This window comes from Perca fluviatilis, chromosome 16 (assembly GCF_010015445.1).
Source record: "Perca fluviatilis chromosome 16, GENO_Pfluv_1.0, whole genome shotgun sequence".
NCBI classification, from domain to species: domain Eukaryota; kingdom Metazoa; phylum Chordata; class Actinopteri; order Perciformes; family Percidae; genus Perca; species Perca fluviatilis.
The window spans coordinates 12,974,564-12,995,584 of record NC_053127.1 but is presented as its reverse complement, the minus strand read 5'-3'; the positions used below and the strand labels follow the sequence as shown (position 1 = coordinate 12,995,584).

General features: G+C 42.1%; 1 protein-coding gene across 3 annotated transcripts in view; it reads left to right on the top strand.

The window, feature by feature from the left end:
- Positions 1-21,021, top strand: part of jade2 (jade family PHD finger 2) — a 178,385-nt gene that overhangs the window by 108,801 nt on the left and 48,563 nt on the right. For all 3 annotated transcript variants that reach the window (XM_039778483.1, XM_039778481.1, XM_039778482.1), the window contains exons 7-9: positions 248-364; positions 5,956-6,453; positions 7,442-7,606. In XM_039778483.1, coding sequence (XP_039634417.1) covers positions 248-364; positions 5,956-6,453; positions 7,442-7,606 — 780 coding nt within the window. The remainder of the gene's footprint in view (positions 1-247; positions 365-5,955; positions 6,454-7,441; positions 7,607-21,021) is intronic.

Below are 21,021 nucleotides of genomic sequence, written 5' to 3'. Positions count from 1 at the left end.
AACCAAAATATGTTTGGCATTTCGCTTAATAAATGAGTCAAATAAAAATGTCTGTCGGCGGCCTCATCAGTTAATCAACTTATCATTTCAGCAAAATGATTAAAATTAAACTGCCGAGAGTGTTCTTATGATAATGATGGTGATGATGAACAAATACGATTTATCTCCACACAATGTTGATTGTTAGATTATTTATCACATTTGGTGCTTTGAATCCGATATGTGTATTTCCTCCTGTTCCCTGTAGGTGAGTATAGGCTGTCCAGAGAAGATGGAGCCCATTACCAAGGTGTCCCACATCCCCGCCAGCCGCTGGGCTCTGTCCTGCAGCCTGTGTCGAGAACACACAGGAACCTGCATACAGGTACGTCTTATCACTGCGTCCGCCGGGCCTTATGTTGTTATGAAGTGACCCCAGTGTCTTAAAAGACATCAGCAACGCTCAAACATCCAGTTAAGTTTTGGTATGAATTAAGTTTTTCTTTTCTAATCATGCCCAAAACCTTACCTCAAACCCATTTAGCAGCCACTTTTCATTTCAACAGTTTGAAAATAATTGTCACAATTCTCTTCACAGTATTTGTTTCTGTCCTCTGCTTTTCATGCATGTTGGGCATGCTATTGTCATGTCATGTTTGAATTTTGCTCTGACAGCTGCTGTCCACTATTGGAACCAGACAGATGTGCTTCATGTCATTCCTCCTCTTCATCCTGTTTCTTCTTTTGTATAAACATTTTTTTTTTTTATTTAACCTTTATTTAACGAGGAAGACCATTGAGATAAAAATCTCTTTTCCAAGGGAGACCTGGCTAAGATAGCACACCAGTTACAGTTTAAATAGAAATAAAACACAACAGACAGGAAATAAAATCACCCAAGAAAGGGACTATAACCAGCGCAAATAAAGCAGTCTTCATCTTCCTCCTATTCCAATCCTCATGGCATGTGCACGCACACTGTTCATTATCTGGAGGTGGCGTTGGAATGAAAACAAGCCTGACGAAAATTGGTAAGTTTTAATTGTGTGTGAAATTCAATATTAAAGTTTAACTTTTGGAGTTTATCCTTACAAACAGATAATGTAGATGGGATGTTCATTCTGAAATAAAGCCTCACAGGCACACCCTCTCACATAAAATGTCTCTCAACAACACAGATCATCCTAGTTCTTAGCCTCCCGCTTGCCACAGATGGATCTGTTTGAACCCTGCACCGCTTTAACATGCTGCTGAGTACGCAAACAAAACCCCCAACACATTACCGCTAACGCACTTTACAGCTATTAACTTGCTGACCATTCAGCTTTAAAAGTGCCCTTAAGGTGAACTGGATGCCTAAAGCCCTACGCTTGCTGTATATACGTGTGCTGGAAGTATACAACCGTGTGTACCTACAAGTGTGTCCGATTGTTTTTGCAGCGGTGAGAGTGTTTGCTGTCACAGTATTGATGCTTTAGATTAACAGCGAGTCCTTGAGCCAAAATAGCTCCTGCTCATGCACCATGAGCAGGAGGAGTCCTGTGTAGGCTCTTAATGTAGGTAAAGGAATGAAATAGCAAATCAGTTTTCTATCTTGAAAGGTTTAGGTACAGGAGAGTCTGAGAGATAATAATAGTAATATGTTGTCAGTCTTGATTTTCTCTTCATTTCCCCAGATTTTCTTGTGTTTTTAATGCACAGTAGGTCAAACAGCTCAAACTAGATTAGAGTTCTTTCCTTATGGACTACTTTTGAAAGTGTAACATTCAGACACATTACTTCAAGTCTTTGCTCTAAAATATACCCACACAAATCATCAATATTCCTCAGGTGTCAGGCTCTCTTTCTATCAAGGATCAAAACTATGTGATATATATTGGCACTAATATACTGTAGCTGCCTGTCAAGTCTTAAAATCAATGATTTCATCAGGATTTCTTCACTTGACAGGGTTAGAAATGAGAAAATAGGCCTAGATTATTTTGACAAATGTCTCACTCCAAGACATGCCAGTTTGAATTCTTAAATTCTGCCAAACAAGATATTTGGAGTAGACAGAACAGCAGATAGCAGATATCTATGTCCCATATTTATTAAACCTGTGAAAATTAAACTTAGAAATGCTCTAAAGAACCAACCCAGGTGTAAAAAAAAAAAAAGCTTTGTGTGAGACTAACTCCTACTTATAGTGAAGTTAAGGCATAAGACATTTTTGTGTTTGAAATATTCTGTTAACAATTAACACATTAACTTAATATATTGACATATGAATACAATGGAATTATGGGAAATGTGCTTAACTGGGAGCAAAAGAAAACCAAGCTGGAGCAAGAATAGTCTGCTGTTGATAGGCAAGCAGTGTTTCCCACACATAGACAAATTTGTGGCAGTGCGCCATACAATCAACACAAAAATATTTTATATTCTGAATACAATGTTGTCAGTGTGTTAATGTTGGCGTCCCGACCCGACTCTTAGCAAACAAGCGATTGCGCCTGCTTTAGAAAGTTAACTAGTCGCAAGTTTGCGGTAAAATGCAGTTGGGTTGTCGAGGTCAAAACACTATACGTAGCAGCTGTGAATCAAATAAACTTATTATAAATAATGTTATGTCATTTTTGTACTCTTACACTGAATGTTTGCTGCTTCAATCCAGATGAGTATTGAAAAGTATTTTCCGCGACTGAAAAAGGCACGCGTTGAGGATGAGGACCAGCCTGAACTGGAGGTATCAGTCTGAAACAGAGCTGAACAGTCCGACCAGTGGAATTGGTTATGTTGTTAATTTGTTTACAGTATTTTCAGGCTTCAACCAGTGCTGCTCAATCATAAAGACAGGATCAGGGGGAGAAATGGATAGATTCGTTAGGCATTGAAGAAAGAGTAGGAGAGGAGGATAGCATCCAACAGTGTGTCCTCCTCAGTTTTTGATACTTGATTGTATAAAAATAAGTATTTTACTCCCGCGCCACAAATTGCTTTCTAATCTGTGGGAAACACTGGCAAGGTACTGTACATTTCTTTTGCGTCCAAAATGTCACTTTTCACAGCGTGATTAATATGGACCCAAGTCTCTCTCATGAGGCAAAATGGAATATGATTAAATCAAAATATAATTAGTATCTTTAATTAAATAACAAACGTTGTTATCCACAAACACCTGAACATACTCACTCAGCATGGGCAGTGATAAAAACATGATTAATAAATCCCTGCCAGGACTGAGCAGGTGCATTTGAAAAGGCCAGATGAGTATTTTTTGCGATGACTTGGCCCGTACCAAGCAACACATCTAGCCGGTGTGTTCAAGACACTGTGTTCAACCTTTCCTCTTTTGACACCAACTAAGTGAGAGCAGCTGCAGCGGCCTTACCGTGACATTTGGGAAAGTTAAACGGTTCTACATTGTTGACTGTAACTCCACTTTGTAACAAGATGATGTATAAATAGTGGTGATATGTGACTATTGGATCATGCCTTCTGTTCCTCAATCACTGACTTTGTTTACTCAGTGATTTAGTGGGTTGAGGACAGTTTTTCTCACTGAAATGTATTTTTAAAGCTACAATGTGCAAAAGTTGACAACATCAAAGTGTACATCAGATGAGATAGGAGAGACATCAAGTTTTACCTGTAAAAGCCTAGTTGTAAAGATTTTTCAAACGTGAAATGGATATCTTGGAGTCTTTCGCTTGTGATATTAATAATGTAATTAATAATAATAATAAAAAAATTTTTAACCTTTATTTATCCAGGTAAGTCGATTGAGAACAAATTCTCATTTGCAACGACGACCTGTCACATTCACAAAGTTTGACATTCATACCTGGAAGCTGCCCAGTACAACCACAGTCTGATCTGCTGGCCACTGAGCAGCTCCACTGGAGCGGTTGGAGGTTAAGGGCCTTGCTCAAGAGCACCTCAGTGGTGATAATGAGGGAGGGACAAGCGCTGCTCTTTCACTTTCCCCACCTCTTGCTTCTTTAACCATTAGGCCACCACTGCCCACTTTCAATCAAATCCTTAACATGTGATTTGATCACTTAAAAGTGATCGATATGCAGAGGAGTTTGCTCCGTAACACATCTCCCTCACCCGTTGTTGTTAGATCAAGAGGGGGAGGATGACTAAATTAGACCTCAGACCTGTTGAGGTCGGGTAGAAGGTACCGAATACACCATGCCAGCACTGAGAGGCTCAGGAGGAGCGTCTACCCTCAGGCCACTAGGATCCTAAATGAGGACATTGCCTAAGGCCGGTTACACACTGGATGCGTCGCGCGAGCGTGTCAGCCGCGTGGTGTGTACGTTTATATTTCGGCTCCCATGTTAACAGGTTAGAGCTTACACACTGCCTGCGTGAGACGCGTGCCTGCTAGAAATAGAACCGACACCTATTTTTCACACGAGACGCGAGCGTGTTGGAAGCATTCCAGGCAAAATAGAATAGGAAAATATGTTTATATGTCATTTAGACAGGAATGCATATTAATAAATGACATCTTGATGTTTGAAAGTCTCGAGGTTTTGACATCAATGTATATATAAATGTAATAATAGTAGTCAATACTGCCGATGTTGTCTTGCTTTAATCAAATCAGTAGGCTATATATAAAGGGTAGGAAAGGCTACAATAACAACATAGTGTGTGTTCTGGGTGACGGTCCAACATCAGATAGGTAGGCTCTTTACAGCTACACAAAGTTGTTATAAACGGACAGCCCACTTACCCATTTTTCAGAGTTTGAATCTGTTGGCGCTATGTCTCGAGATCAGCCCTCCCTGTACCTAGCAGCAGGAGCAGCGCTGCATCAGACACACTTCTGGTGTGTAGGACACAGAAAAATCCACGCAGCTGAGACGCAACAGAAACGCCATGCTCACGCGACGCATCCAGTGTGTAACCGTCCTAAGACAGCTTAACTGCTTAACTTTTATTATTTTTGTGTTAAATCATCTAAAAGCGTCAGATTTTCAATGTGATGTTTGTCACTTTTAAGCATTATTTGTAACAGTTAAGTAGGCTCTACTGCTGCTGTATATTTGGCTTTTAAAATGAAAGATTTGATGCAGAATGCAGTTGAGCCAGATTGTTTGTGAAAAGGTTAAACAGAAGTTGTTTTCCAGACGGTGGAGTCAGTAGGATCATTCAGGTTTTGGTAACCGGGCTCATAAACAGCACAGTGAAGAGAGTCACCATCCTGCTGAATGCTGAACTCCTCTGAAAAGTACAAGCACTGACCTGCACACACTCACCCACACACGCGTTGACAAATGTGCTCGTACATGCGCGGTGACAACAACAAACAGCAAAACACACACAAAATCACACCATGCCTGGAGGGACTCAGTGGGAGGCCACCTCTTAGTATGACCTGAAATGGATAGCACTGAGAAACACACATACACACACACACACACACAGACACACACACACACACACACACACACACACACACACACACCTACACACCCATGTTACCGAGATGTCAGCAGAAATGGGGGAACCGTGTTTGTTGTGACTTGGGTTGTCTTTCTGCTTTGCTGCACTTGTATTGGAACCTTGATAACACAAGAAATGGACAAAAAAAATATCTGTGACATAGTGTCTGTGCATGTGTGCTTACATGCACGTGTGTTCTAGAGAGAATGTGCAAGAGTGAAGTTGCTCTTAGATTATAACAAAATGTTTTTTTCCATCAAGCATTTCATTCTGTTTTTTTTTTTTTTTTTTTTTAATGAACCCACAGACATAATGAACACTCAAATGGGATTTTTACTTCCCTGTTTCACCTCCCATTCTTACTATATTCTCTCCTCACATAATTCCTGTGCTACTTTTCTTGTTTGGCTCCCGTACATTCTACCCTGCTTCCTTCTCATCCCTTGTCTGTCCTATACCACCTTCCTGTATTGCTCTCTTATTCTGTCTCTGCCCTTAACTGTACTGCATTTCCTCTCTTTCTTCCCCTCACAGTGCTCCATGCCCTCCTGTATGGTGGCCTTCCATGTGACGTGCGCCTTTGACCACGGCCTGGAGATGAGGACCCTCCTGGCAGAGAACGACGAGGTGCGCTTCAAGTCCTTCTGTCTAGATCACAGCTGCACCGCCAGCAACAGTAGTGCAACCACCACCAACTTCTCCAGTTTGACCAGTGTGAGCATTGGCAACCACACCACCACTTCCACCACCAGCGGAGCACACGCCACAGCCAGACCTGACTGGACCACCACCGGTGTGAGTTCTGAGCTCCGGCCGGACCATCAGCACCAACCAAACATCTGCAGCGATCAGGAGCAGAGGTCGGTATTGTACCCAATTTCAGTGTCGGCATCAGAGCGAGCTGAGCGGGACCAGCTGGAGAGAGAGAAAGTGAGCCAGAGGAAACAGAAGCTCCAGGAGCTGGAGGATGAGTTTTACCAACTGGTGGACCCCAGGGAGGTTGCCGAAAACTTGGCGCTGCCCTTTTCCCAGGTACGTTAAGCCATGCAACTGAAACACTACGATTTTTTTATATGACATGATGCCATACACTTGTCATTTACTGTAAAAGGTACACCTCCATGTGCACCAGAAATACCTTCCTCCTCCAGACAGTGAGTCAGGTATAAAGAAAGCATAAGTAAAAAAGAAAGCAGACAGGGTCGACACACAACTCTCTGATGAGATGGGACAGATTAGCAACACTTGTTCATGCTAACAGGTAACAAATATGTAAATACTGCAACATCAATGTAGAGTTACATTTCTGTCCACTAAGAAGCTGAAGCCTCTTGTGATTTGGCTGAAGAACATTGCCTGGTCTGACAAAACACAATAAATCTATGGCGCACTTTACACACTTTCCGTCCATGTTTGCTTATAAAATAATAATAATAAATAATAACTTCATAAGGTCTCTCCATTTGCCCGCACAACATTATTCTGATCTTTACCCAGTATTTCAAATACACAGTTAAACATATATAAGAGTTTGGCTTCCCCACTTAATAACATGTAATCAGATGTGGTATTGATGAGTTGCATTTAGAGTGCCGGCTCTAGTGCATCAAATAAAGTGCTCCCTATTCACAGGTAAACTGTCTGATAAATCACAGGCTTTTCTTTGGAATGCACTGTGATTAACTGGCCTTTGCTTTCCAAACATGGTTGCGGATGCAGGCAAGAGCTTTTTTCACTATAAAGGAGGATAAACTTTAAGCAAACAGCAGTTTATACATGGGGATGAAAACAATGTGTGAATGTTTAATGGAATAATTGTTATTACTCAGATTTGTAGATAAAGAGCAGTTTTTAAAGTACAATTTCTAATAATTTAAAATCTTCAAGTGTAACAGAACTATGTTGAATTTTAACATATGCATGAATTTTCTATGCTGTTTCATTTGAAGCAGTTGGTGTGTCAATCTGCTGACGTCCATGAGAACAGAAAGAAATGGGAATATTTTGTCTCTTCTTCAAGGTGGACTTCTTATATCAGTTCTGGAAGATGAAGAGGAAGGCCAACTTTAATCGACCTCTGGTCACCTTAAAGAGAGACGAGGTGGACAACCTGGCCCAGCAGGAGCAGGACGTCCTGTACAGACGCCTCAAACTCTTTACACACCTCCGGCAAGACCTGGAGAGGGTGAGTCTGAGATATGTGTTTGTTTGTTTGGTATGAAGCCAGTTCAAGTTGTTGTTTTGCACAGTGCATTATTCAGACAGGAGGTACTTTTTCATATTGTGTCTATATCTGTGTGCATGTGTGTGCGCACGCGCACACACATGCTGCTACCACAGTGCTTGCTAATATTTAAGGGGTAATTAAAAAAATTTCAGAATGTTGATTAAAAAGATCATTGACAATATCATGTAAAGTTGATTTTTGCTTTCATGAATATTCATGTTAAATGAATGAATAGCCTGAAGGATGAAGGCATAATGAAATGGCTGAATGATATAATGAGTGAGTGAATGAATGATAGCCCAGTGTTAAAAAAGTAAGGGAAAATCCACCCACTGCACAGAATTAATTTTTTTTATTTTTCCTGTGATCTGTGTACAGTGTGACAGTTTATTCACTATACTGTATGTAAAAGTCAGTCGGCCAAGAAGACTTTTCTCAGACCTGTTTTCTTGATGAAATCATCAGTGTTTTGGTTTGTGTGTTTCTGGCATTGGGAGAGACGGACCTCAAATTCAGTCTCAGGTGACCCAGAGTACAGAAATAGTGTATGTATGGCTCTTGGGATGTGGAGTGGTACCAGCTAGATATAGTTGGGTCTGAATTATCTTCTTCTTTTTTTCTGAAAGACTCAAGGTACGTTCTTATTCTTGCTGAGTACTAAGGCATGGATACCCGACCCGAGGCCGACGGGTCCCGACGGTACCCGACGGGCCGGGCCGGGTTCGGACAGATATTTAGAAATTATGGTCAGGGTCGGGTCGGGCTCGGTCACATCAGCGTGATAAGGCAACAGCTTATTAACGTGCGCTTGTTGCCCCGTGTGCGCTGATGCGCTCATCTGTTGACATTTCCGAATGCCTTCCTACAGTTGCTTAACAAAAGCGGGCTTTCCACACAAACAAACGTAGCCTACATGTGTCATTAGAATGAGGAAAAAAATTAGATTTTAACTGTGTCGGGCTCGGGTCGGGCTCGGACACAAGTTTCTTAATACCTGTCGGGCTCGGGCCGGGTTCGGTCACGGCTCTGTCGGACGCGGGCCGACCTCGGACAGAAAAATTCGGCCCGATCCGATTCTACTGAGTACCACTGTGTTGGAATTTCCCAGAGAAAAAATATGCTCATGTTTGTGCAACTGTATGTCATCTAGAGGAAGGCTTTTATTTGTAGTCTGTGGGAGGGCTCCAGAGAAGGAACAGCCTGCCTGATCTAAACCCAAGTGGTGCTTTAGCATTGAGCTTCTGTGGAAGTCATGAATTGTCCACCATGTTCAAGCGTGCTGTATTTTTCTAGTACAGGTTGTACTAAGAGGTGGGTGTCCCTCTGACACCGTTTGTGTGTGTGGGTGAGCAATGTAACAGAACAATTTGGGCCAAAGAGCAACGATCAGTTATGTAGTTGTATCCTCAGCCTGTTGGCGACAGGATGTTTAAGTAGGTTCTGTTCGAAGCCTCCCTTGTGGAGCGGCTGCTCGGACTTCACTTCAATTCAATTTTATTTATAGTATCAAATCATAACAAGAGTTATCTCGAGACACTTTACAGATGGAGTAGGTCTAGACCACACTCTATAATTTCCAAAGCCCCAACAATTCTTGACTTGTGGCCAGACTTGTGGTGGCAACTGCAGAACCAGCTGGTGGAGGTGAAGGAAGATGTTAAGCTGAAGGAGGAAGCCTTCAGGCTTTGCTAGTTCAGAAAATTCTTGAAATAGCAATAGCAGACCTTATGCAAACAGTTATGAGGGGTCGCAAGTAAACGTTGCTTCCTTTTTAGTGGTCGTGGGCCAAAAAGGTTAGGAACTGGTGCATCGGGAAACATTTTGCATTTCGCTCCATTTCATTAATTTAACTTGGGGATAGGGCTGGGCAATATACAAAAATGAAATATCGATATTGATATATGAGGCTAGATATCGTCTTAAATTTTGGATGTCGTAATATGACTTTACCTGGTTTTAAAGGCTGCATTACAGTAACCTACCAGACTGTTCTAGCCATTTTATTATTTGCCTTTACACATTTAAATAATATGTCCACATTACTGATGATTAATCCTTGAAAAAATAAATATTTTGTCAAAGCACCAATTGCCAACCCTACAATATTGTCGCAATATCGACATTGAGCTATATGGTCAAGAATATCGTGACATTTGATTTTCTCCATATCGCCCAGTCCTACTCAGGGAATGGAAAAAAGAGACTTGTATTGTTGTGCAGCTTACCTGCGGGAAACCACTGGGGTCATTCTCTTTGATGACTAGGTATTGGCAAGTCAGAAGGACAGCAGTTTCTGTGGTTGTGGAAACATGAGGTGAGGGGGGCCATGGAGAACACAAAGAGAGAGTGGAGGAGATGTTCTGGATATTATAGGGCGGTCTTGGTTTACATGATTCTTGCTGTGCTCCAGTATTTATACTAGCTATTGTAATTTGGACTGATTCAATTCTTTTAGGCTTTTAGGTTTAGTTACCCACCTTACCTATTTACAGATAGAGGAAACTCTAGTCCCCCAGTGACTAGAGTTTCTTATTTTAATTTCTGCCTTTTAACCAAAACATGTTTTTACTACTTAGTTAACAGTAATAAAATTAAAGAACAAAAGTAAAAGAAAAAGCGTTCATGCAACTTCCAGTCTGCTTTCTAGAGCTGTGATCAAGGAGAAGTGATCGTAATCACCAATATCAGGTATCAGGTATTTTTTTGGGCTTTTCCGCCTTTAATTTTTGACAGGACAGCTAGGTGTGAAAGGGGAGAGAGAGGGGGGAGACATGCAGGAAATTGTCACAGGTCAGATTCGAACCCTGGTCCTCTGCGTCGAGGCATAAACCTCTCAGTATATGTGCGCCTGCTCTACCACTGATCCAACCTCGGCCACACCAATATGAGGTATTTAATAAATGCTTACTGCAGTTCGGCTAAACCTGAACTATAGTAGAACAGTTTTGAGGTCAGTCAGAAACTCAGATTGGTAAAATATTCCCCCACTGCCTTTGGTATCGTAGCTCACACTTGGCAGCTGAATGCTAACCACTATGTAAATTTCCTTGCTCGGTTTCTCGGATTGGTTGCGCCCATGCCACTAACCTCTCTCCAGGCTCATGTTCTCAGTGCTCTGATAGTTGATTGGCATTCACTGCAGCGGCGCTCTCAAAACCTCTTTCTGACCTTGCAATCTACCCTACAGAATCTGAATGACAACAGGCCGCCCACAGCCAAACATCTACTCCAACCCAGGTTTAGGGGGATAGAGTTAACTCTGGTTTGCGGAGGAAGGACAGGCGGCTAGACTGCAATGTTGCTTCTTATGTTTGGACAAATGTTTTATATCTTTACCCCAATCTAAAAGACATTCTATGATGTTTGCTTACTTTCTGATACTAAATCTACCAAAAAGAATCTGTATTGAAAAAGTTCCCCCCACAAATTCTCTTAACAGCCAGTTTAAAATGTATTTTCTTTCAGCAGACAGTAAGATAAGCCAAATCATCTGTGGTTTGGTGTCCTAAATACTGTTTTTCTTCATTTCTTTGGCATGTCATTTGATACGGTGCAGTTGGCTTACCTTGGTTTGGTTTCAGCTTCATTGATTTAATTTGGTTCGCAGTAGGACAACCTTTTGGCAGTTAGGTGGCTGCATATCAACCAAATGACCCACTATTCTGTAACAAAATAAAATAATAATATACAAACACAGGAAATAATTAGTTTTCCCATTTAGCCTCAGCTGGTAATACCAGTTGAGTGGACTAAGAGTTCTGATTAGACCAACGGATCAGGGTGCATCGCCCAGCATCCCACAGGGTAAATCTGGCTTTTAGATAACAATTTATCACCTCTTAACTTGAAATCACTTCCCACAAATCACAACACAAGTGGGTTTAAACAGTTTACAAGTGGCTGATCCAATTCATAATCTAAATTGAAAGTTCACTGTGCCATCAATCAGTTTTCTTCATTTTATGCACACCACAAAATAATGGAAATACCAAACTACTGTATGTACTGTAGCTGCACATTAGGTTGTGACTCTGTAGATGTGCAGACTACTTTCGATATATAGTAATTCTTGTGATGGAAACAATACTCTCCGGAGGCGTTTGTTTCCTATAGACTTGTGTAACTGAAGCCATACCACAGTGGTCTCCAGTGGTAAGGGTTTATTGATTGTTGAGGGCCTTGCTAAGAATAACTTCCTGACCAGTCAGTGTATCCGCAAACTCCATAACTCTTCTCCCTCCAGACCACTGTTTTATTGACGTGTGTGTTGTGGAAGTGGACCATACCACTTCCAATCACTAAGGTTAACTCATCCCATAAATAAAAGGTAAAACCATTGAAGACAGTCAGTAGAAAATCCCAGCTTAAATAGTGTTACAACAGAGTTACAACACAACAGAAGATGCCAGGGGACACTAAATACTGATAAACCCCTTGTAATTGTCTTAAGGGTCCCATGGCTTGAACATGTCACTTTATGAGTTTTTTTAACATTAATATGAGTTCCCCCAGCCTGCCTATGGTCCCCCAGTGGCTAGAAATGGCGATAGGTGTAAACCGAGAAAATTTGAGAAAATGAAAGCTCAGATGGGCCGACCTGGAGGTCTTATGAGGTCATAAGGAGCAAGGTTACCTCCCCTTTCTCTGCTTTGCCCGCCCAGAGAATTTGGCCCGCCCATGAGAGAGAGACATCATGGCTTTCAAACGAGCAAAGTGGCAGTTGGTCAAGGCCACACCCCCACCCTCCACCTTGCCCCCCCCTCTCTCCTCCTCAGTAGCTACAGACACAGAAATGGCACATTCTAAGGAAAGCTCATTGTGGGACTGGCTCTATTGGCTGTAATTCTGCACCAAGGCTGATTTTCGGGAAAGAGACTTCACATACAGTATTAGGGGACCACTAAGGCCTATGTAAAAGCATCCAAAGAGCAGCATGTCATGGGACCTTTAATTTGCTGTCATTTAACTCTACGTCAACGTGCCTCATGGTCGTAAGCAAGTGTGTCCCACATCTAAAGAAATCCCAACACAGTATACCTAACTCACATTTGATGCACACTTGTGCTATTACTGTTACAGAGTGGTATTCAGAGCTAAGTGTTTCCTGCAGTCTGTGCCAGACCAGTCCAGTTGTTTGCAGTATGTGGCTAAAAGCTTGTTTGACGACTCACGATAACAGACAAAGAAGTTGAATTTCTTTTGGCAATAATCGCTAAACCTCCACAGATATCTTTGAAAATCTGTCCTTCTTGATGAGATTTATAATGAAAGCATTGCATTTCTGACAATGTCAACATAAATATTAGCTATCAGATGTTTTTTTTCCAACGGTTTTGAGATATACTGTATGTTCAGACAAAAACCATCTCAGTCATCATACGCAGCGCATCTCAAACATTACCGGTGTTTAGGAATTGTCAAAGTCAGGCTTAATAGACGGTAAGCAATGCAACAATTACAAATGAAAACCTGGTTTGTTCCTGATGGTTCCCACAGGGAGACTGTGTCATCTATGTGTGACTGCATGCTTATCTTGTTCAGAGGCGGCTTGAACGACAACAAGTTGTTCTCTCCCAGGCTGCTTCGAATCGAGCAGCGTTCCTCTTTAACACAGCTCGAAGGTCTGACAGAGAGAGGAGAATTGATTGTATTTGCTGCTGGCAGGTCTCCCATGAGGAGGATTGATCATCAATTGGTCCCGTATTGGCCGGGTGAGTGTTGACAGCTAACCGCTACAGATGCTAGTGGCTGTCGATACAAGCTCTCTTTCTCCCTTAGTCTCTTCTTGTCTCCTTCACTTTCCATCCCCCTGCACTCCCCCTCTTTAATCTCCTCTTTCTTTTCTGTTGATATGTGCTTCTGTTTCCCACACACAGATTTAAGGAACAGAGGGCCTTCTTGTTCATTGTTGACCCACATTTTTAATCCATATTATTATACTTTGGCTCTATTCAGTGTTGTGAGCAAATGTCCTATTTGTTTGTTTGTTTTTGTTCTCTTTTTCCCCCTCTTTGGGTTCAAGCATCAGGTCTTGTCCGTGGAGATGGGCTTGTGTGTATGGGATTGTGTTTGTGTGTGTCAAGGCGAGAGTGTGCGTATCTGTGCACCAGAGAATATTCCAATCATCTCTGATTTGCTTGCAAATTGAAAAATCCCCTCCATCCTTCCATCCCGTCATCTCAAGACCCCAACCCAATCAGACCCCACGACCAAACCCTCCAGCCTGCTGCTTTTGTGAATAAACGTGTGTATGTGTGCATGTTGGTGGTGGAAGAATCTGGGGGCTAATGTTGGGGTGGATTATCCTCCTCCTCTTCCTCTTTGAAGTGCTGCCAATGGAACGAATTGCACCGTGCTGTCCCTAATGCACTGGTGAGCTTTCTCCATTTCTGTTCTCCTGAGTGCCCCCCCCACCCCACCCCACCCCTCACACACATCACTCATCCAATCAGTGTGCAACATGTCGAAGCAATGTGTGGCACGGTGATTGGGTTTTGTAACTTTGCAGCTAAATGTTGCTTCTTCTTTTTCTTTTCTTTTTTTTTTTGCTTGTGTGTTGTTTGTGAATCTAAATGTGCAGTGGAGGTGTGTGTTTTACTTTTACAGTAATATTACAGAATTATTCCCAATCCAATACTCATAGATATTTACTCCTTCCTGGATCCTCCTCAGAGGACTAGCACTGCAGCTAAAAGTGTATTCACATTCACAGGCTGGCTTTTGAAAAGTAGTTGAGATGAGGTTAAGTCCTGAAGCAAAGGGTCAGGGTTTTAGCTGGAGAAGTCTGCACAAGTTAAGGGGAGCGGGTAGGGAGCTGGAGCTGGGTTAAAATAGGTTACTGCCATAGAGGAGGAGGAGGAGGAGGGGTGCAGGGTGGAAGCTCAGGCTCTGGAAGCACACCCAGGGAAAAGAGCAGAGCTGGACTTTACAGTTAAAGGAAAGAGCTAAATACTGTAGGAGAGGTGCTGAAGCCTGGGGAGGAGGTGGATGAATCAGGCGGAAATGCCAGGGCTCGGCCTGGGCCAGGAGGCAGGGGAGCGCTGGGGCTGACGGAGGGAAAGCAGGTGTGAAAGAATCCCTTTTCCTTACTCATTTCCTCTCGTGTGTTTTCACGTCTATAAGTACTTGAGGCGAACAATTGCAGTTAGTCTTTTCCCTCCAGTCAGTACATCGGTACTCCAGCCAAGGCTGGCAAAGTGTCTGATGGCACAGTGCCGTTCTGTGCCCTGCCCTCTGCCCTCCTCCGCTCTCTCACGGTAAAGACTTGGCAGCACACTCAGCCCAGCAGGTCAGCAGTCCCACACCCAGGAGGCTCTCAGAGCACAACACAACAGCACACTTATGAAACAGTCCACTTAAGGAAAGGGAGAGCAAGGGAAAGTTTTGATTATGAGCAGCTAACATATGTTTTATGAATCTTCCATCACTACTGAGCCGTCACAAGCACAGAGTGTAGAAGGAGGGTAAGAGAAGAGAAATAGGATGTGATGAGAACGAGGGGTAATTATGGAAAAGAGACTTGAAGAAAGGAAAAGACGAGGCCTGAAAGTGAGAAAGTAGGGATTTGGAGGGACGTTTAGGGCAGTGCTGTAGAGAGCCAAACCTGGACAGAGGGCACCTCGAGCCTTTAGCTGCAGGTTTGGAAGCATCAGGGTGGTTGAGGACTGATATCTGTCAGGTAAACTCTGTCGGTACACTCTGTGCCGAGGCGAGGGGGGAGGGAAGCCCATCAGCTAGTTTTCCTTGGCTACAGGTTACAGTTTCACAGTTTGTTTTCTTTCCACTAACGCCCCTCGGTGCTCCATTCTGTCTGAAACGAGCGGAGAGGAAGTTTCAAAGCAAAATAGAGAATGAGGGGAAAATACTGTATACCGTATGTATACACACTGTTGTGACCATAACTTGCGTTCACAATGCAGTGATACTCTAGGCATGGAAAGGTTAATGAGAGGAACTTTACACATCTAAAGAAACTAAAGGCAAAGACGTTTGACGGATGAGGCTTGTTGTATCTTGATTATCTCAGACTGCCAACTTCCTACAATTTTTGCAGCCTGTGTTGACTCAAATCCACAATTCATAAATGCCAAGATCCACATAACCTACCAAAGAATTCTTTCAATTTCTCGAATTTCTTGCATTTTATTATTTAAAAAAATAAATAATTAAAGCCCTTCTCCTGACTTTTATTAATTTACTTAATTCAACTCTTTTCTATACAATCATCCAATGAACACATTATCTATTAAGTCATTTTCAGTTTTGTATGACTCTGACCCTTTTCACTCTACTACTATTACATTTTCATTAATACTTTGCAACCCTGCCTTTTCTCATGATATTCATAAATAAACTGTAAAACTCTTTTTGCTTGTACCATGTAAAAATCTCTTTTGTATTTAGTATGTCATGTGTCTGCATAACATCTTGTCATTCAAAGAAATAACTACCTTAAATATTTTTTTATATATATAATATTTTTGTTTGACAAAACAGGAATTGGGCCAAAAGTTAAAAATGCAAGTTTCAGTACATTTACCAAGCTGCAGACCTTTAAAGGTCCAGTGTGTAACGTGTTTAGTTGTTCATGATCAAAATCTGTGTTGCCCGTTCACAAACTTGTCCTTTTTCATGAATATTTACCTCCACCATCAATTCCAAGTATTCCTTTTAGCTTGAGATTTTACATTTGCATTCGCATGAACTGGGGTAAACACTCCATATTCATGCGCCATCTTGAAATACGTTAGCCGGTAAGGGACATACAGGACATACTGCTCCGCCTTTCGCGTTTTTCGCTGTCACATGATAAACTCACAGGTGCTGCTAATGGGTATCATAGAAATCATAGAACAAATCATAATTACTAATTGGCATTTCATGAAATGTTATAAAAGATTTACAATGCCTTCTTGATGACATTCTATGCACAAATCCCTTGACATAAGATTACATTATCTTACCTTTAGGTTCTCTTCTCTGAATTTAACACCTGTCCTGTACCCTAATAATTAGTTTACCTCTTAAAGTTACTTATCCCATGTGCATTCTACCTTAATCTTAAAAGGTGAACTCCCGTGCCTTAATCTTGCACTTTTAAACGTTTGTGCCCTTTAAACTCTGCACCCCCAGTTTGTTACACAGGCTTTCTGTTATAAATTTGTCCAAGATATTTTGTCCGACATAAGAAAATTCCTCCAGAGCCACAGAAAACATTACAGAACTATTTTCACTGGCTGAGTAGCACTCCTAGTAAACTGAATTTGATGCATCTCAGATTAGATTGTTTGCATGTTTGCGTGCACAGTGTATATGTACAGTTTGTACGACTTTTCTTTCTTCCTGCAGCTTCTCCCCAAAGTATTCTCTCTTTTCAATGCCAGCACTTTCAGTTCATTTGAATAAAAGAGAACAGACAACAAAGAGTGAAGGATTTGTCATTTGACTCTCCTTTTTCAGTTCATTTATTATCATTACATTCATCTGTTTGCTTGAGATGTAACCTCCCGCACCCTCCTGACACACTTCCAGCACCGCCCCCCAGCCCCTCACCCCTGTGCATCGTACACCCACCCACCCAGCCGCTCATCCGCCATGAAACCCTCTCTAGTGTTACATAACGTTAGGTAGGGTCAGGGAGAGGACAGAGACATAGAGAGAGTGACACCGACTCTGGTGCTGCGCCTATTTGCTTATAACATCCCCTCTCTCTCTCTCTCTCTCTGTCTCTCTCTCTCTCTCTCTCTCTCTCTCTCTCTCAGAACTTGCATACAAACAAACACACAGATATATATACACACACACACACACACACACACATACATACACATAGAGTGATGTTGACTTACATGTTTCACTACAACTTACATGTACAGTACACACACGGTCATGCACACATACAAAATCACTTATCGCCCACATGCATACCGACAGAGGCATTGCTTGCATACACACACTCTTGCACCTACACACTCAGTTACACACATAACTGCAGGGGGGAGGGGGTTCTTGCTGCGGGCCAGACGGGCCGAGTCATGCAGCAGACAGACCCACCCTGTTGGATCAACGTCAACCTGGCTCCCCACACACAGCGCTGCTCCAAACCTAATACTGGCTCACTATACACAATCCTTTCTTCTTCTTTCTTTGTCATCTTTGTCTGTTTCCAAGATGCTTCAGGGTACTAAGAGAGACCCAAGAGCCTTTCCTGTCCACCAGCAACGATTACTGTTATATCTCAACATTTCACTTTAAGTGTTTTACCAGGCAACCAGTCTTCATTTGTAGATTTAGGAAAGACCTGGAAATCATGGTTGGCTTGCTCCCAAAGTGAGCGGTAGAGTAGCGTAGACTCCTGAGGGAACAGTCTGGTTCTTGCTGTAGTTTATGAGCTCTCCGCTGCAGGATTTTGGCCTATGTTCATGCTTGCTGATGGATTCTCCAGAGAGACTTCCCAGACATCAAAAAACGTTTTGATTGATGGGATTTGGACGTATAGTTTTTGAGGAATGATCAAACACAACACTTTGCTTGCTTGCTAGGCTCATTCAGATGAGACCAACTGCGACCTAACGTACAAATCCATGGGGATTTATCAGCACATTTGATATTGTGAGGTTTATTTCACATTTTAAATGTGAAAAAATGGCTGAACATATGCCAGAAAGAGTAAAACAAAAAGCAGTTAGGTTATTATTTAAACATAATTGATTTTTTTGAGTCACAAAGACCAAATTAATGAAGAAGAGACCCTTAAAATCAAGTAGGAATAAGAGCCAACATCAAAAAGACTACTGAAAGCAAACACACAAACACCATTTGTTTTCAGTTTGGTAAATTGGATAGTTATGTGTGCAAAAGCTTACAAACATATGCGGGAGACAAACTATGGAGTTTCAAACAATTACAAATAATAAGTGAAATCTTCAGATCACTTCTGAAATCCACTGTAAATATGAAAATGCACCTTTGCTCCCTCCTTTGATCTGCTCGGGAATCTGGCTGCATCAGTCTGTATTAGCTGAAGACGAGAACAGGCTTCACACCTTCAGGTAGCCTCAAGCTCTATTCACTCTGCTAGAAAGCGCCTGTTGAGCTCCGCGGCTGTTTAAAATGCTGCATGCTAAGCCTGACTGTGTAACTCAGCCCTAAGGCTTCATAGCTCACAGAGAGCTGCTCCTTTGGCTCTAGCCTTGGTTATGCTCTGCCACAAGGTCGCTGAGCTGCCTTCCAGGGCACGAGGAGAGATCAGAAACACTTATTTATGCCAACTTCAATGAAAGTACATTTTGGTTATACTAGTAGAGAACCAGATCTACATTTAAGAGAGTCTCATGGCATACTGACATCGTCATAAATCATGGACAGATTCACTAAGAAACATTTTGAGATTCAACCATGTTTGTTATTCTATAACAATGCTAATTATAATTGTTTTCCTAATCATGACTACCTATTGCAACTAATCATCTCAGATTTAGCAAACAAATGATTTAATTGAGCCTGTAGACGTCCGCTTTTCAGGATTCCTTCCAAAGCTAGAAATATACATACTCCTCTGTTTGTTTTAGTTATTGTCCTTATTCTCAATATTCAAAAACTAAATAATTTAAAGTGTATTGCACGTACTGCATGCACAGCTGCAACCCCAAGGCAAAACTCTCCACAGAATATGTACAGTAATAACAATTTAAACTCAACTGTCCAGTGGTCAAGTTGCATTGTGGGTTATTTTGACAAGAAAGAAGAATGTATGGAATAAAACCGATGCTGCAATGATGTTGATGAGAGAGATGAGAGGTGGTAAGTGTTACATATTTAAGGTACTGGTCTGTGTGAGGGGTTTCCTGTACACAGTGGTCTTTTAGCTCTTCTTTATGCTCATTTACGTAGGATGAGTAATTTGGGTAACTACATGACTGTATGTGTAGGCTTCCGCCGCCTGCTTTTCTCTCATTCTCTTTGGTTTGATCACAGCATGATGCACACACAAAGCTTGTGACTGGTAGTAGCTGGAGGTGCTTTTCCACTGTTTGGTTTCAAGGGTGAGCTTTAGCATCATATAAAATGTATTATTTCTGATGCCCTACCCTTCTGCTTGATACATTTACATATTGCTGGAATATGCATTATGTAACAGTACAGGACTCTCAAGGAGCAACTTGAAACTTGTTCTTCAACTCTTGGGAAGCAAAGCATCTGTTGATTGACTCGGTCTCCCTTTCTGCTTTCGTTTTTGGAAACAAATTCATATTTTCCCTGACATTTCCCACCTGGCCGGCATTTTCCAGCCAAGGCGACAGGACAGGTAACACAGCCGTTTATCCCGACTTAAAGGTCCAGTGTGTAACATGTTTAGTTGTTCATTATCAAAATCTGTGTTGCCCATTCACAAACTTGTCCTTTTTCATGAATATTTACCTCCACCATCAATTCCAAGTATTCTTTTTGGCTTGAAATTTTACATTTGCATTTGTATGAACTGGGGTAGATGCTCCACACTCAAGCGCCATCTTGAAATATGTTAGCCGGTAAGGGACATACAGGACATACTGCTCCGGCTTTCGCGTTTCCGCTGTCACATGATAAACTCACAGATGCTGCTAATGGGTATCATAGCTCCCGGCCCCGGCAAGTTTCAAGAAGGAAACATGGAGGACCACACGTATTCAAAATCCAAATTTCAGGAACAGGAGTCTTCTTCTTCGCCCAGAAAAAGAAAAAGGATATTGAAAAGAGCAAGAGACCGGCTTCTTGAAGCGTGAAGGCTACCGTAGCAGTAATACATACTTTGAGCTGCGTGCGCAGAGAGTTGATTGCGATATACGATCTCAACGCTAAATGGGAGAAATTCTTACACATTGGACCTTTAAGCATGTGTTATAGTTTTGCGGAGGCTCCACGCAGAGCTTTCGCCGTAGCCTACGTAAGTGGCCTGAAGTTTATACTTGTGCGTTGGTGTGTGCGTCGATCTCTTTAAGAAAGTAGCAGGGCCGGCGTGTGTGTGTGTGGTGTGGTGTGGTAAAGCGAGTGAGAGAGTGCCGACTCTGGAGTCATAGTGAGAGAAACAAAGTGTCTCCCCTGTTCTTTCTGACCACGGTGGGAAATCTGTAGCAGGAAAAGTTAACGCTCTCCTTGATTTTACGTTGTTTATGGAGAAGGAGAACCAGGAAATGAGTCAGGGGAAATGTAGTCTCGCATTGCCATACCTACCAACACAGCACTGCGGAGGAGGGTCTGGCTAGTCCACACAGTATTCCAGGATGGGAGAAAAACGTGCTCTGGTTTATTGGCATTTCTTTAAACCAATCACAATCGTCTTGGTACGGAGCAATGGCGCCTCTGCAAAATAGCCTCAGGAAGGAACTTGTTTT